The sequence below is a fragment of the Gekko japonicus genome, unplaced genomic scaffold (assembly GCF_001447785.1).
Source record: "Gekko japonicus isolate JY-2015 unplaced genomic scaffold, Gekko_japonicus_V1.1 scaffold855, whole genome shotgun sequence".
NCBI lineage: Eukaryota > Metazoa > Chordata > Lepidosauria > Squamata > Gekkonidae > Gekko > Gekko japonicus.
In genome coordinates, this window is record NW_015168073.1 from 250,756 (window position 1) to 266,345 (window position 15,590).

The following is a 15,590-nucleotide window of genomic DNA, read 5'->3' on the forward strand; positions in this document are numbered from 1 at the left end:
TAAGGTGGTACTGGATTCGAATCTAGATCTTCTACTGCAAATCAACATGGCTTAAACAGACTAAATAAAGAACTCCGCTAGGGGCTGTGCCATTAAACACTCGGGGTCCGTTGCCGGCTCCATGTCAATTGTTTGAAAGCCACCATCTTAAAACAGTGGCCAAGTCAAACTTTGCAAGAGCAGGCCATTCTAAGGGTCGGGCAGCTGCCTTCTCATTGGTCCACACTAGTCGGAAAAGTCAGCCGTGATATCCAACGCCTTAACTTTGAACTGCCTTGCTTTCATGTCCCCCTCTCCCAAAGGAAAGGCTGTTTCTACATCCGCTTGTGCGAGAATGTTTTATTTGCAGCTGCAGCCAATCCGAAATCTAGTAAAGTGTTTCCACCTCAGTTCCTGCACTTTCGCTGACACAACACACCGCCCCACATGGCAAACACGTATTTCAGTACCTATGCCTTTTGGGCAATCCATGAGGCACATAGAACATTTTTTAGAAGGCTTTGGAAAGCAGAAGCTACATGTGTATCTATATGCGACATTGAATCATTGAAGTGGAAGTTGCCAGTCCATATAGATAGGTAGAGGGTGAGCAGCAAATTAGCATACAGCGTAATAAAGTTGTATCTGAAGAAGCGTATATGTCCACAAAAGTGTATACCTTGAATGAAACTTTGTCAGTCTTCAAGGTGCCACTGGACTCAAACTTTGTTCTTCTGTTTCAGACCAACACACCTACCTACCTGAATCTGTCTTTACGGAGAAAAGGTAGACTATCAGTTGGCACAGATGCTCCTTTGCTTGTGCAAATGCATCAGCTGTGAGTTCACAATGAGGAAACGTTCCTAGTGCGGAAGCTGCCACAGTTTGAAACCCAGTGTTCAGCGGTAATGGAGACGAGCACTTCTAGAATAAGGGACATCTGGAAGTCCGGCAAAGAACAAGGCTATGAACACAATCTCCTTTGGAAATACGATCTAACTTCCAAAGGAAGAATTGTCGAGTTCCTAGCCAATAGTTTAATTGTGAAACTGAATGGCTACGTTCCAAGAAACAAAAGCTACAGCATTTCCCATCAGCTAGCCAGGAAGGGGGGAATCAAAGCAATTAAAGCTATTTGTTTTTTCTTTATGGTAAGATTTTGAAATCTAGTCTCTTTACGGTCTCCCCCACCCACTGGCAAGCAGCGGATTTGTCCTCATCTAGGCAATCTTAGCCGTTCTTTAGTTCTGGGGAAAGGGTGAGGGAAAGATTCCGTAAATAAAGGTTTAGCGATTCCTTAGACCCTTTGAAAGGCACCTGGAAAATACCGTATCAAGTAACAGCTCTTTCCTTTTGTCCTTTTAGGAGTAAAGTATTTCCACAGATTGTGTGTTCTTCTTGGGAGTTTGGGATTTTTAATCAAGAATTAATAATCTTTTATTTTTAAAGTTTCACATGGGTAACCGTGTTGGTCTGCAGCGGAAGAGCTGGATTCGAATTCAGTAGCACCTTAGAGACCAACAAGATTCAGAAGAATTTCGAGAACCAAGACTCCTTTCCTCAGATCTGAATGGAGTTTTGACTCCATGAAAGCTTACACTCAGGAAATCTTGTTGGTTTTTAAGGTGCTACTGGACTCAATTTTTTTTTAATACCAGTGAAAACTTCCTATCACAGATATCTGTCATAATAATACTTATTATCATGTGGCATTGTGTGTAGAATAGCCAGGAGATCCAAAGATTGTCTGGCAGCCACAGGTTCTAGTTCTTAGCATTATGCCCCATTAGGTGGTGAGCTAGACTTGTTTTTAGGGGCTGAGCTCTGAGAGAACTGTGACTGGCCCAAGGTCACCCACCTGGCTTCATGTGGGAAGCAGAGAAGAGAACTTGGTTCTCCAGATTAGAGTCTGCCACTCTTAACCACTACACCAAAGTGGCTCTTGTAGATATCTGTTAGGTATAGGGATCCCAAGTCCCCCCGGGGGGCGGGGAAACCCTCGCCCCAGAGGCCCGTTCCCTGGCGGCGCCAAATCGGGCCCTGGGGGGAACTCCACCCCAACGTGCGCGTCACCCGGAAGTGATGCGGGCACGCTGGGCACGCTGGGGTGGAGTTCCCCCCAGGGCCTGATCCGGCGGCGCTGGGAAACGGGCCTCTGGGGCGGGGGTTTTCCCTTGTATGGCTGTGACCCCGCCCCCAGCATGCCTGGCATCCTCCTGTCACTTCCGGGTGACGTGCGTGCGGCGCTCGCGCGTGCACACACACACAAGACGCTGGCCGGGAGCCCCCCGCTCCCGGCGAAGATAGACTTGGCAACCCTAGTTAGGTAAAGGAATAGCTTTCAAGCTGAGACAAAGACCCCATCTCTCTCCTTCGGCTGCCATATTACTACACAAACAAGCAATGTTGAACAGCCAAAAATTTAGCTGGCTGTTTTGAACCAACATAACATTCAGATCCGCTTGTGGTTGCCAGCTCTGAGGTTTTTTGGGGGGGAGCCTGGATAATTTTAGGAGCTTAGAGAGGGCAGGGTTTGGGGGGCTGACCCTGGAGATTGTAGAGGTGGAGCCTGGAGGGGCCAGGCTTTGAGGAGGCGGTTGAGCACAGCAGGGTCCAATGCCACAAAGCCCACCCTCCAAAGCATCCATTTCCTCCAGGGGAACTGATCTCTGTAGTCTGGAGATCAGCTGTAAAAACAGAACATCTCCAGGCCCCAAATGGAGGTGTACAACCCTAGATCCACTTGACCCCCCCACCTTAAATTGTTCGGCACACACTTTTTTGTTTATTTATCGACAGGGCTTTTTTTTGTCGAAAAAGCCCAGCAGGAACTCATTAGCATAATAGACCACACCCAACAGCAGAAATGTATTAGCATATTAGGCCACACCCACGACAGTGCAGCTCATTCGCATATTAGGCCACACCCCCATGCCTTTCTTTGGCTTGCCTGGGCAAGCCCTCCCCCCTTAAAGGGAAGAGAAGGCAGTTTAAAGTGCCTTCCCTTGGCTTGCCGAGGCGCCCCACATAGGGTTGCCAAGTTCCTTTATACTCACTGGCGGGGGAGGCTCTGCCGGCTCCAGGAGCCGGCTCCGGATGCGCGCGTGCGCGCCACCAGCACATCAACAGAAGTGACGTGCGACGTCACTCACGTTGGGGGTGTGGCCCAGATCGTCGGGGGGGAAACCATATGTTTTTTCCCCCAACGATCTGGGCCACACCCCCAACGTGAGCGATGTGGCTGCGTCACCTCTGGTGACGCAGCTTTGGGGGGCGGAGTTCCCCCCGTGGCCCGATTCTGCCGCGGTGGAAATCGGGCCTCCAAAGCGGGGGTTTCCCCACCCCCACTTGGCAGCCCTCCCCAGCAAGCTGGCCCTTGGACAGACCAGGGAAGGCACAGGGAGGCATTTAAATGCTTCCCCAATCCTTCCTGGGGGCCCCCTGGCCCTCCCACCTCAGAGTCAACAGGGGGGTCGCTCTCCAGGCCTTCCCTCTGTAGCCACGCGCTCAGAGGTTTTGGCTGTAGTGGGCGTGGCCAACTCTGAAGCCAGCCGGAACTCCGTTCTTGTGCGTTCCTGCCCAAAAATACCGTCGATACCCCCACTTTTCTCCTCACGGGGAATCCAAAGTGGCTTACACCGTTCTCTGCGCCACCATTTTGTTCTCACCGCCACAGCCCTGTGAGGCAAGTGAGTTTTGAGTGCGACCAGCTGAAGGTCGCCCAGCAAGCACCCATGGCAGAGCGAGCACCTGAACCTGGTCTCCCAGATCCGGGGGGGACACCCTAACCAGGACACCACGCTGGCTCCCTCCGGCCTCTGGGGAACCCAGCCTCCTGCATCCCTCCCGGCCCTTGCCTCTGATGAACAGCCTCTCCCAGCCTAATTAACATGGGATTAATAAATGCAGCCCTGAACGATGACAGCCAGATTAGCTGTAACTCCACACAGCCCTCCTAGGCATCCAGCAGGTTTCCTGCTAAAGTGGGAGTCATGATACGGTATAATTATGCGATGATTTCTCGTGTCAAAACATGGGAGCATCTGGCTTCCTGCATGGCAATTAGAGAACTCCCTCCGACTCGAAGAATGTGACTGCGCTGGAAACATGACCGGTGGTCATACCACGGTTGGATCGGGACCGAGGCTGCTTCCGTATGGAGGGAGATGGCCTGTTCCCCTCCCTTGGCTACTGCAAATGCAAGGACATCACTGGAGTTTTATCATGGGGCTTGCTTTCCCCTCTCGCTATTTCCCCCCCTTCAATTCTAGCGGGCTTTTGCTGGGCTTTAACACTGGAGCAAAGCCTGGATAGCCCGATTGCGTCAGATCTGGAAAGCTAAGCAGGGTCGGCCCAGTTCAGTATTTGGATGAGTGACCACCGAGGAAGTCCAGGGTTGCTACGCAGAGGCAGGCCATGGCAAACCACCCCATAATGCCTCTAGCCTTGAAAACCCTACGGGGTCGCCCGAGGTTGGCTGTGACTGGACCGCACATTCCATCATAATACACCTATACCCAAAAACTGAAGGAGGGGAGAGAACAAGCTCACCAGAAATAAAGTGGGGGTGGCAGATGTGACTCCAGATGTGGGCAGGGAGATGCGGCAAACTTCCTCTTTCACACGTCCCTTGAACCTTCTTCCTTTCAAGCTTTCAGGAAAGATTTACGAAGGCAGGTTTGGAACATGACTGGCCTGACCATATAGGTGGAACGAGGCAGATACTTAGGGCACCGAGCTTTCAGAGGTGCCAGATGAGACGAAAGTGGATTCCTGTGTTTATCTTTACATTATTGATTTCAAATGCCAAATACATAAAGGTAAAGAGCATTTTTCATTTCTCTCTGTATTGAATGTTGGGAGGGGCATCAAACATAGTTCGCCTAAAGTATGCCATCAAGTTGCAACCGACTTCTGGCGACCCCGTGAAGTCCCACCTCCTTGGGATTTTGGGACAAGAGGTGAGCAGAGGTGGTTTGCCGTTGCCTGCCGCTGCATAGCAACCCCTGGACTTCCTTGGTGGTCTCCCATCCCAAGAACTAACCAGAGCCAGCCCTACTTATCTTCCGAGATCTGGCAAGACCAGGCTAGCCTGGGTCATCCGGGTCAGGGCACAGATGAGCAGAGGTGGTTCGCCATTGCCTGCCTCTGCATAGCAACCCCTGGACTTCCTTGGTGGTCTCCCATCCCAAGAACTAACCAGAGCCAGCCCTACTTATCTTCCGAGATCTGGCAAGACCAGGCTAGCCTGGGTCATCCGGGTCAGGGCACAGATGAGCAGAGGTGGTTCGCCATTGCCTGCCTCTGCATAGCAACCCCTGGACTTCCTTGGTGGTCTCCCATCCCAAGAACTAACCAGAGCCAGCCCTACTTATCTTCCGAGATCTGGCAAGACCAGGCTAGCCTGGGTCATCCGGGTCAGGGCACAGATGAGCAGAGGTGGTTCGCCATTGCCTGCCTCTGCATAGCAACCCCTGGACTTCCTTGGTGGTCTCCCATCCCAAGAACTAACCAGAGCCAGCCCTACTTATCTTCCGAGATCTGGCAAGACCAGGCTAGCCTGGGTCATCCGGGTCAGGGCACAGATGAGCAGAGGTGGTTCGCCATTGCCTGCCTCTGCATAGCAACCCCTGGACTTCCTTGGTGGTCTCCCATCCCAAGAACTAACCAGAGCCAGCCCTACTTATCTTCCGAGATCTGGCAAGACCAGGCTAGCCTGGGTCATCCGGGTCAGGGCACAGATGAGCAGAGGTGGTTCGCCATTGCCTGCCTCTGCATAGCAACCCCTGGACTTCCTTGGTGGTCTCCCATCCCAAGAACTAACCAGAGCCAGCCCTACTTATCTTCCGAGATCTGGCAAGACCAGGCTAGCCTGGGTCATCCGGGTCAGGGCACAGATGAGCAGAGGTGGTTCGCCATTGCCTGCCTCTGCATAGCAACCCCTGGACTTCCTTGGTGGTCTCCCATCCCAAGAACTAACCAGAGCCAGCCCTACTTATCTTCCGAGATCTGGCAAGACCAGGCTAGCCTGGGTCATCCGGGTCAGGGCACAGATGAGCAGAGGTGGTTCGCCATTGCCTGCCTCTGCATAGCAACCCCTGGACTTCCTTGGTGGTCTCCCATCCCAAGAACTAACCAGAGCCAGCCCTACTTATCTTCCGAGATCTGGCAAGACCAGGCTAGCCTGGGTCATCCGGGTCAGGGCACAGATGAGCAGAGGTGGTTCGCCATTGCCTGCCTCTGCATAGCAACCCCTGGACTTCCTTGGTGGTCTCCCATCCCAAGAACTAACCAGAGCCAGCCCTACTTATCTTCCGAGATCTGGCAAGACCAGGCTAGCCTGGGTCATCCGGGTCAGGGCACAGATGAGCAGAGGTGGTTTGCCCTTGCCTGCCTCTGCATAGACACCCCTGGACTTCCTTGGTTGCCTCCCATCCAAGCACTGACCAGGGCCGACCCTGCTTAGCTTCCGAGCTCTGATGGGAGAGGGCTATTAGGGCAGCTGTAGTTTGACTTGGGCACGGAGGGCAACAAGAATCCTTAGGCCATCCCTGGTTTGGGAGAACCCATAGCTGACCCAGGGAAAACCCAGCAGATTGGTGAAAGCCAAAATTTAAAAATGAGATGATTCAGAGGCACAGAGAGGGCAAGCTCTGTGTGGAAGCAACCAAGATCAGGAAAGCAATGAAGAGCTGGAAACTAGAGGCAGTTTGGTGTAGTAGTTAAGAGCGTGGACTCTAATCTGGGAGAAGCGGGTTTGAGTTCCCACTCCTCCACATGCAGCTGCTGGTGTGACCTTGGGTCAATCACAAGTTCTGTCAGAGCTGTTCTCTCCAGAGCGGTCCTCGAGAGAGCTCTCTCAGCCCCACCTACCTCACAGCCTGCAATGTTCCCTCTAACCTGTGGAGTCTTGTGAGCAAAAATTCTATTTTGTGAGCTACTGGCATTGAAGTTGTGAGTGAGCCATTTGGCTGCTGCATAAATTAGTTTGCTCTGGGGCTGTCCTTCATGAGCTAAGACAAAAATGTGTGAGCCAGAAGCTAAAAAACTGTGAGCTAACTCACACTAACTCAGCTTAGAGGGAACACAGGGTGTCTGTTGTGGGGAGGGGAAGGGAAAGGAGATTGCAAGCTGCATGGAGGCTCCTTCGGCAGTGAAGGGTGGGGTATAAATCCAGTCTCTTCTTCTCTTCTAGATGACTGCTTTTGTCAACCAGAGACATACCTACAGAGAGTTATACTGGAGGCAGGTGGATAGGGTTGCCAGCCCTGGATTGGAAAATACCTGGAGATTTGGGGGATGGAGCCTGGAGAGGGAGGCGTTTGGGGAGGGGAGGGACCCCAGCAGGGTACAATGCCAAAGAGGCCACCCTCCAAAGCAGCCATTTTCTCCAGGGGAACGGAACTCTGTCACCTGGACACCAGCTGTAAAAGTGGGAGATCTCCAGGACTCACCTGGAAGTTGGCAACCCTATGAGGTGGATAACAGTGGGGGGGGCCCTTGAACAGAGGAGGGAGTAGAGGTAAACCAAGCCCCTCCCAGAGCCTTCTCAAACAGGAGAGAAGGGTGCCCACTGCAAGAAGCAGGGGGTTGGAACTCCTCATGGAAGCAAGGTAGCGCATCCTATTGCTAAAGCTCCATCGGGGAAGCCCTGAAACCTCTCTGAAAGGATTCTCTGAACCACAGGCAAGCAATTTATGGTGCAGTCCTATCCAGAGCTACTCCCAGTCCAAGCCCACTTGCTCAGCTCTCCACAGGATAGCCCTCTTAGTTTCTCAGAGGAAGAATGAGGCCAACTGAATTCATTATAACAAAGTTTTATTCAAGGTGTGAGCTCTGTTGGTCTTAAAGGTGCCATTGGACTCTAGCTTTGTTCCATTGTTTCAGACCAACACGGCTACCCACCTTGATCTATCATTATAACAAAGTTTGAGTCCAGTGGCAGAAGAAGAAGAAGAAGACTGGATTTATACGCCACCCTTCACTACTCGAAGGAGTCTTGGAATTTACAATCCCTCCCCACAACAGACACCCTGTGAGGTAGATGGGGGCTGAGAGAGCTCTCCCGAGAACTGCCTTTGAGAGAACAGCTCTGAAAGACCTTATGACCAGTGTTCCCTCTAAGCTGAGTTAGTGTGAGCTAGCTCACCGTTTTTTAGCCTCCGGCTCACACATTTTTGTCTTCGGTCAGGAAGGAGGGCTCCAGAGCAAGCTAATTTATGCAGTAGCCAAATTGATTGCTCACAGCTTTAATGCCAGTTACTCACAAAGTAGAATTTTTGCTCACAGGACTCCACACTTTAGAGGGAACATTGGTTATGACTGACCCAAGGTCACACCAGCAAAGTTTAATTCTGGGTATAAGTGTTCGTGTGCATGCACACGTCTCTGAAGAAGAGTGCATGCATACGAAAGCTTATACCCAGAATTAAACTGTGTTGGTCTTCAAGGTGCTACTGGAATCAAACTTTGTTCTGTTCCTTCAGGCTACCCACCTGAATCTGAATTCATTATGATACAAATGACCCAACCTTCTGCCATCCCAGAAGCGGAATATAGTATACAATAGCTGTTGTGACATCTTGCAGGACTGACACAGTCAAACTCATTGAGCTGGAGTAGTGTCAGACCTCCCTGTGCAAAAGGAAACAAGCTGACAAGGGATACTGCCGAGCCCTGTAAACTGAAGCCAGAGCAGGGTATGAAGGCCTAGAGATTTGGTGGCTTTAGTATATCAGGTTAGGACACCAACTGATGGAATAAACACTTGGTCATAAACAACCAAGGACACAGGATGACCTATGGAACTCCTTTGCACAGAGAGTGATTAAGATGTGGACTTCGCTGCCAGAAGATGTCCTGATGGCCACAGGAATAAACAGCTTTTAAAGGGGATTAGACAAATTCGTGAAAGAAAAGTCTATCGATGGAAACTAGGCGTGGTGACTGAGCGGAACTTTCACACTCAGAGGCACTAAGGCTGTGAATCCCAGAGCCAGGAGGGAACATCAGGGGAAGGCCTCGGCCCCTATGCCTTTTTGTTGGCCCTCCAGAGGGACTGGTTGGCCACTGTGTGAGACAAGATGCTGGACTAGATGGACCACTGGGCTGACCCAGCAGGGCTCTTCTTATGTTCTTAGGAAGGCCTCGGCCTCTATGCCCTGTTGTTGGCCCTCCAGAGGAACTGGTTGGCCTCTGTGTGAGACAGGATGCTGGACTAGAGGGACCACTGGTCTGATCCAGCAGGGCTCTTCTTATGTTCTTAGGAAGGCCTCGGCCTCTATGCCCTGTTGTTGGCCCTCCAGAGGAACTGGTTGGCCTCTGTGTGAGACAGGATGCTGGACTAGAGGGACCACTGGTCTGATCCAGCAGGGCTCTTCTTATGTTCTTATATGGAAAATTCAAACCTCCTTACACTTCTGATTTAGCCAAGTGATACAACAGATTAAAACATCTGAACACGGTTTGAGATTGCTGATGGCTGTATTCGTGTATGTGTTCAAGAATTAAAACTGGTGCATTGGTTTTTTTTTTTTTTTTTAAATTAAAAATTTTAATACTACATCAAAAATACCAAATCCAAGCAGAGTATAAATACCAAACAGTAAACACTTTGCTTTAAAAAATTCTAACTACATAGACGTCTAAATCCAAGAGCACTTAAAAAATATCGTTACTAATATATATCGATTAAAAACTCTTGTTATGAGGATACTGATAAAGGCTATATTGTTATATACAGTGCAGAGTTTGTAATACTGGGGTATGTTATACTATTTTATATTCAAAAGCATAACCAAGAAGCATAGGCCGGATTGTTTGGAAGTAAATCCTTCTCAGTCATATATTGAAGGTAGGGGGACCAGGTGCGCTCAAAGAATGATTTTGTTGTACAAAGATTCGTTTGAGCTATATTTAAAGTGTCACTTATCTTGTCCATCAGGAATTGTTCCCACACTTTATTTCTCCAGGCCTCTAAACTTGGAGACTTTGGTGACTTCCAGGCTGCTGCGATGGTGGTTTGTGCCGCCATAAGTAAGTATGATGTTAGCTGTTGTAGCGGTTCTTCATCGTGAGCTGGATCTCTAAACTGGTGCATTGGTGAGAGTGTCAGACTAGATCTCGGAGACCCGGGTTCAAAGCCCCACTCTGCCATGGGAGCTAACTGGGGGACCTTGGGCAGGTCAGGCACCCTCACTCATTCTCTGCCTAACCCTGTCTCCCAACATGCTTGACGAGAGAACAAAGTGGAAGAGAGTTGCCAGCTCCCCCCGGCCACCTGCGTGGGATGGGGGGATAGGTTTGCCTGATCCAGGCTGGGAAGCTCCTGGAGATTTGGGGGTGGCGCCTGGGGAGGCCAGGGACCTCAGTGGGGGGTACAATGCCACGGAGTCCACCCTCCAAGGCATCCATTTCCCTCAGGGGAACTGATCTCTGTAGTCTGGAGATGAGCTGTGATTTTAGGGGATCCCCAGGTGCCACCTGGAGGCTGGCATCCCTAGGGGGAGAAGGGCGTTGTAAGCAGGGTTTAAATAAAATACATAAATAGGAAGAATGACTGAAGGCTCTCAGTCGGATGCTGCACCTTCTAGGTACCCGGAGGGGCTGAGCATAACCTGTTTCCATTCGAAGCCGACTTTGCCGGAGCGAATCCCGTCCCGGACGGGAAGCATTTTCTCAAGCGCTGAGTGGGGAGGGGAAGGGAGAGGAGTTTGTAAGCCGCTCTGAGACACCTTTGGGTAGTGAAGGGCGGGGTATCAATCCAATCTCTTCTTCTTCTTCTATCAGGAATCCTGTCTTTGTAAGGCATGGATAGGTAAAGGTAAAGGTTCCCTTGCTCGAGTCGAATCCGACTCTAGGGTTGCGGTGCTCATCTCCATTTCAAAGCCGAAGAGCCAGCGCTGTCCGAAGACGTTTCCGTGATCATGTGGCCAGCATGACTAAACATCAAGGTGTACGGAACGGAACACTCTTACCTTCCCACTGGAGTGGTACCTATTTATCTACTTGCAATTTCTTGCTTTCGAACTGCTAGGTTGGCAGGAGCTGGAACTAGAGAGCTCACTCCATCATGCGGCACACTCGGGTCTCGAACTGCTGAAGTACCGACCTTCCACAGCCTGCAGTTCAGCGTCTTGACCACTTGAGCCACCGCAGCTCAGCCTCTTAACCACTTGAGCCACCGCAGCTCCTAAGACATGGATGCCGATGAGTAAAACCAAACGCTTCTGTCTTGCTTTCCGGAGCCTGGAGACAGAACTGGATGTTAGGACTCCCCCACACACACACACACCCTCCCCCTCCCCGCGACGGTGCGGATCGTTCCAGCGCGGTGCCTTTCCCAGCAGTCCTCCTCCTCCTCCTCCCGATTTAACTAAACAGTCCGTGCGGCGGGCCCTCCCTCCCGCGGCTGTCTCTTGGCAGATTCCTCGGCAGGCCAGCAGCCATCCGAGCCCTTCTTCAACAATGCGGCCAGTGTGCCGCCCCCTGACGGCACGGAGCCCTCTCCTACCAGCGGCGCTCCCCCTTTGTCTTCGACGCCCTCCCCATATGCTCCCTGTCGCTCAGTCGGTGAGGCCTGGACCTCGGGGAGGGCGGGGAAGGGGATCTTTGTTTGCTCTCGGCCTGCAGAGCAACAGGACTCCCCCCCCCCCTCCATGTTAGGATTCAAACGACGGGGAAGTGTTTCCCCTGATCCCAAAGTGCAAGAAGGCTGTGGTCATACACAGTTACAGCCCTAGGTTAGATTTCCGAGCGAGGAGTGCTGATACCAGCATACATCCAAAACGGCGTCGGTGATATCTGGCTGATTTGGCCACTTCCGGACTGTCATGTTGGTCACTGGTTTGTCCCTATTAAGGAGCTGCGGCGGCTCAAGTGGTTAAGACGCTGAACTGCAGGCTGTGGAAGGTCGGTAGTTCAGCAGTTCGAGACCCGGGTGCCGCATGATGGAGTGAGCTCCCATCTCTAGTTCCAGCTCCTGCCAACCTAGCAGTCCGAAAGCAAGAAATTGCAAGTAGATAAATAGGTACCACTTTGGTGGGAAGGTAACAGCGTTCCATGCGCCTCGGTGTTTAGTCATGCCGGCCACATGACCACGGAAACATCTTCGGACAGCGCTGGCTCTTCGGCTTTGAAACGGAGATGAGCACCGCAACCCTAGAGTCGGATTCGACTGGCTTTCGAGCAAGGGAACCTTTACCTTTTACCTTGTCCCTATTGCTTTGGGTGTCCCATCCCCCCCACCCCTTTCCACATGTGTTTTGCTCCCTCTGGGACTACAGCAAAACACATTGGGGAGAAAATACCCTGAAGCGATAGGGACAGACCAGTGACAAAAAGGACATCCCAGTGGAACAGACTGCCTCGGGAGGTGGTGGATGCTCCTTCGCTGGACGTTTTCAAGCGGAGGCTGGAGGACCATCTTTCGGGGATGTTGTAGGCAGGGGTCTTGTTGTAGAAAAAGAGCTGCCGGAGCTCATTAGCATAACTCATTAGCATAACTTATTTGCATATGCCACGCCCCCTGACATCACCGGAAGTGACAGAAGGCCACACCCCCTAACATCACCGGAAGTGTGTCAGAAGGCCCGGCTACTTACCCTCCTGCTTCATCCTCATTCCCAAACGGAATGAGGGAAGCAAACCCCTGGTTCATCAAGGTGCATATTGTCTACTCAGACTGGCTGCGGTTCTCCATGGTCTCAGGCAAAGGTCTTTCACATCACCTACTGCTTGGTTCTTTTAACTGGAGATACTGGGGGTTGAACCTGGGACCTTCTGCATGCCAAGCAGATGTTCTTCCACTGAGCCACAGCCCCTCCTTTGTGCACAAGACTGTTGGCCAAAGGGGGCCCTGTAAACCATGTGATTGGCTCTCATATGTTTAGATGTGTCGGGGGTGGATTTGTTATCTGTGGGCCCAGCATAGTTTTCTGTAGGTCTGGTTCACAGGTGCACTGCACTAACTTGTCGAAAATTAGATTCAAGGGGTAGCCATGTTGGTCTGAAGCGAAAGAAAAAGGTGTCAGCCTGTTGTTGGCCCTCCAGAGGAATTGGTTGGTCACCGTGTAAGACAGGATGCTGGACTAGATGGACAGCTGGTCTGATCTGGTAGGACTCTTCTTATGTTTTTATGAAGGCCTCAACCACTATGCCTTGTTGTTGGCCCTCCAGAGGAACTGGTTGGCCACTGAGGAGATTCATGGTAGAGGCAGCATTTGAACTCAGAACACTCACATGCAAACACACAAGAAGCTGCCTCATACTAAAGCAAACCCCTGGTCCATCGAGGTGCATATTGTCTACTCAAACTGGCTGTGGTTCTCCAAGGTCTCAGGCAGAGGTCTTTCACATCACCTACTGCTTGGTTCTTTTAACTGGAGATGCTGGGGGTTGAACCTGGGACCTTCTGCATGCCAAGCAGATGCTCTTCCACTGAGCCACAGCCCCTCCTTTGTGCACAAGGCTGTTGGCCAAAGGGGGCCCTGTTCTAGGGACTGTTGGCCAAAGGGGGCCCTGTAAACCATGTGATTGGCTCTCATATGTTTAGATGTGTCGGGGGTGGATTTGTTATCTGTGGGCCCAGCATAGTTTTCTGTAGGTCTGGTTCACAGGTGCACTGCACTAACTTGTCGAAAATTAGATTCAAGGGGTAGCCATGTTGGTCTGAAGCGAAAGAAAAAGGTGTCAGCCTCTATGCCCTGTTGTTGGCCCTCCAGAGGAACTGATTGGGTACTGTGTGAGACAGGATGCTGGACTAGATGGACCACTGGTCTGATCCAGCAGGGCTCTACTTATGTTCTTATGAAGGCCTCGACCACTATGCCTTGTTGTTGGCCCTCCAGAGGAACTGATTGGGTACTGTGTGAGACAGGATGCTGGACTAGATGGACCACTGGTCTGATCCAGCAGGGCTCTACTTATGTTCTTATGAAGGCCTCGACCACTATGCCTTGTTGTTGGCCATCCAGAGGAACTGGTTGAGTTCTTCTTATGTTCTTAGGAAGGCCACAGCCTATCTGCTGTGTTGCTGGCCCTCCAGAGGAACTGATTGGGTACTGTGTGAGACAGGATGCTGGACTAGATGGACCACTGGTCTGATCCAAAGGGGCTTTTCTTGTGTTCTTAAAGTTTACAGGTAATCAATTTGGGGCAGGGGAGAATGTGAGCCTTCTGCAGAGAAAACCTCCTTTGCTCTTCAGCACTAGTTTGTTTTGACTGCCATTTTCCCCTGCTATAGTTTAGAGGAGCCAATTTCTCCCAGAGAAACAGCACAAGGAAAACAGTTAACCCACACAATATCACATATCAAAAATCACACCTAATCCAATCCATGCCTACTACCCCTCTGCAAATCGCACCTAATCCAATTGTATGATTTGATTAGGTGTGATATAGAGGGGGGTAGTAGGCATGGAGAAATCAGCATTGGTAATAAGACAGGAAACCTAGGTCTCCATTCAGTTCAGGAGGATGCACTGTAATTCGCCTGCTATTGTCATTCAGCATCTGAAATCTCTCCACTCTCCAAGATATAAGGACAGATGGACTCTCATTCTAGCTTTATCTGAAGAAGGGAACAGTGACTCACAAGAGCTCATCCCCTGCCACAAATGTTGTTAGTCTTTAAAGTGCTGCTGGATTCTTGCTCTTTTCTACTGCTACTGCTAACGCAGCTACCTGTCTCGATCCAGCTATGTTTCAGTTTAGCTGCCATGTTTAGGCCAGGCTCTCTGCCATGGTGACTGTTTCACTACTTGCTTCTATGGGAGGGAGGGGGGAAAGGCTGGATTTGAATCCTGATATTCTATCCAGAAATTCTGCTCCTTTAGCCAGATATTTGGACAGCACACACACCCTTGAGAGTAACAGCCCCTGCCACAGAAAAGTGGGACATACTATTTCCAGGCAGCCCTGCCCTGAAACACGATGTCTACTGCCCCTTCCAGAATCCAGTGAGAGAAAATAAGGTCTCCTTGAATTCCTTCCCTGTTTCTTAAAGGCATAATTACGAGAATATTAATTATTTATGTTCTATGTAGTCCATCTTTCTCACAGGCACTCCAGGGGGATTAAAGAGAGTGAGTCAGTACAATCCACAAAATTGGACATTCAGTAAATTCCAGATTAGGATTTTGGAGGCTTGGGAACCACCAGAAAGAAGCACAGTGTAAGAAGAATTCTGATAGAAGAATTCTGGGTAGCTCCGAAGCAATAGAATTAAACTTTGTCGGTCTTAAAGATGCCACTGGACTCAAACTTTGTTCAAGAAGTCTGATCATGGCTGCAAAACCTTAATGAAGACCAGGAGGCCAATGTAGGCTTCCCAGCTCTGGGTTGGGAAATACCTGGAGATTTTGGGGGTGGAGCCTGAAGAGGGCGGGGTTTAGGGAGAGGAGGGACTTCTGCAGGCTATAATGCCATACAGTCCACCCTCCATAACAGCCATTTACTCCAGGAGTACTGATCTTGGTCATCTGCGGATCAACTCTAACAGAAAGCGGGCTCTCCAGGTGCCCCCTGGAGGTTGGCAACCCTAAATCCACAGCCCAGATTGTCTGGGTTGATTTAGACCTCGACTTCTAGTGTTATCTGTTTAGTAGATCAGA

General features: G+C 50.7%; 1 protein-coding gene across 1 annotated transcript in view; it reads left to right on the forward strand.

The window, feature by feature from the left end:
- The first annotated feature begins 887 nt into the window (after positions 1-887).
- FZD7 (frizzled class receptor 7) overlaps positions 888-15,590 on the forward strand; it is an 18,351-nt gene continuing 3,648 nt past the window's right edge. Inside the window, exons 1-3 of the mRNA XM_015414628.1 lie at positions 888-1,130; positions 9,951-10,014; positions 11,404-11,550. Coding sequence (XP_015270114.1) covers positions 888-1,130; positions 9,951-10,014; positions 11,404-11,550 — 454 coding nt within the window. The remainder of the gene's footprint in view (positions 1,131-9,950; positions 10,015-11,403; positions 11,551-15,590) is intronic.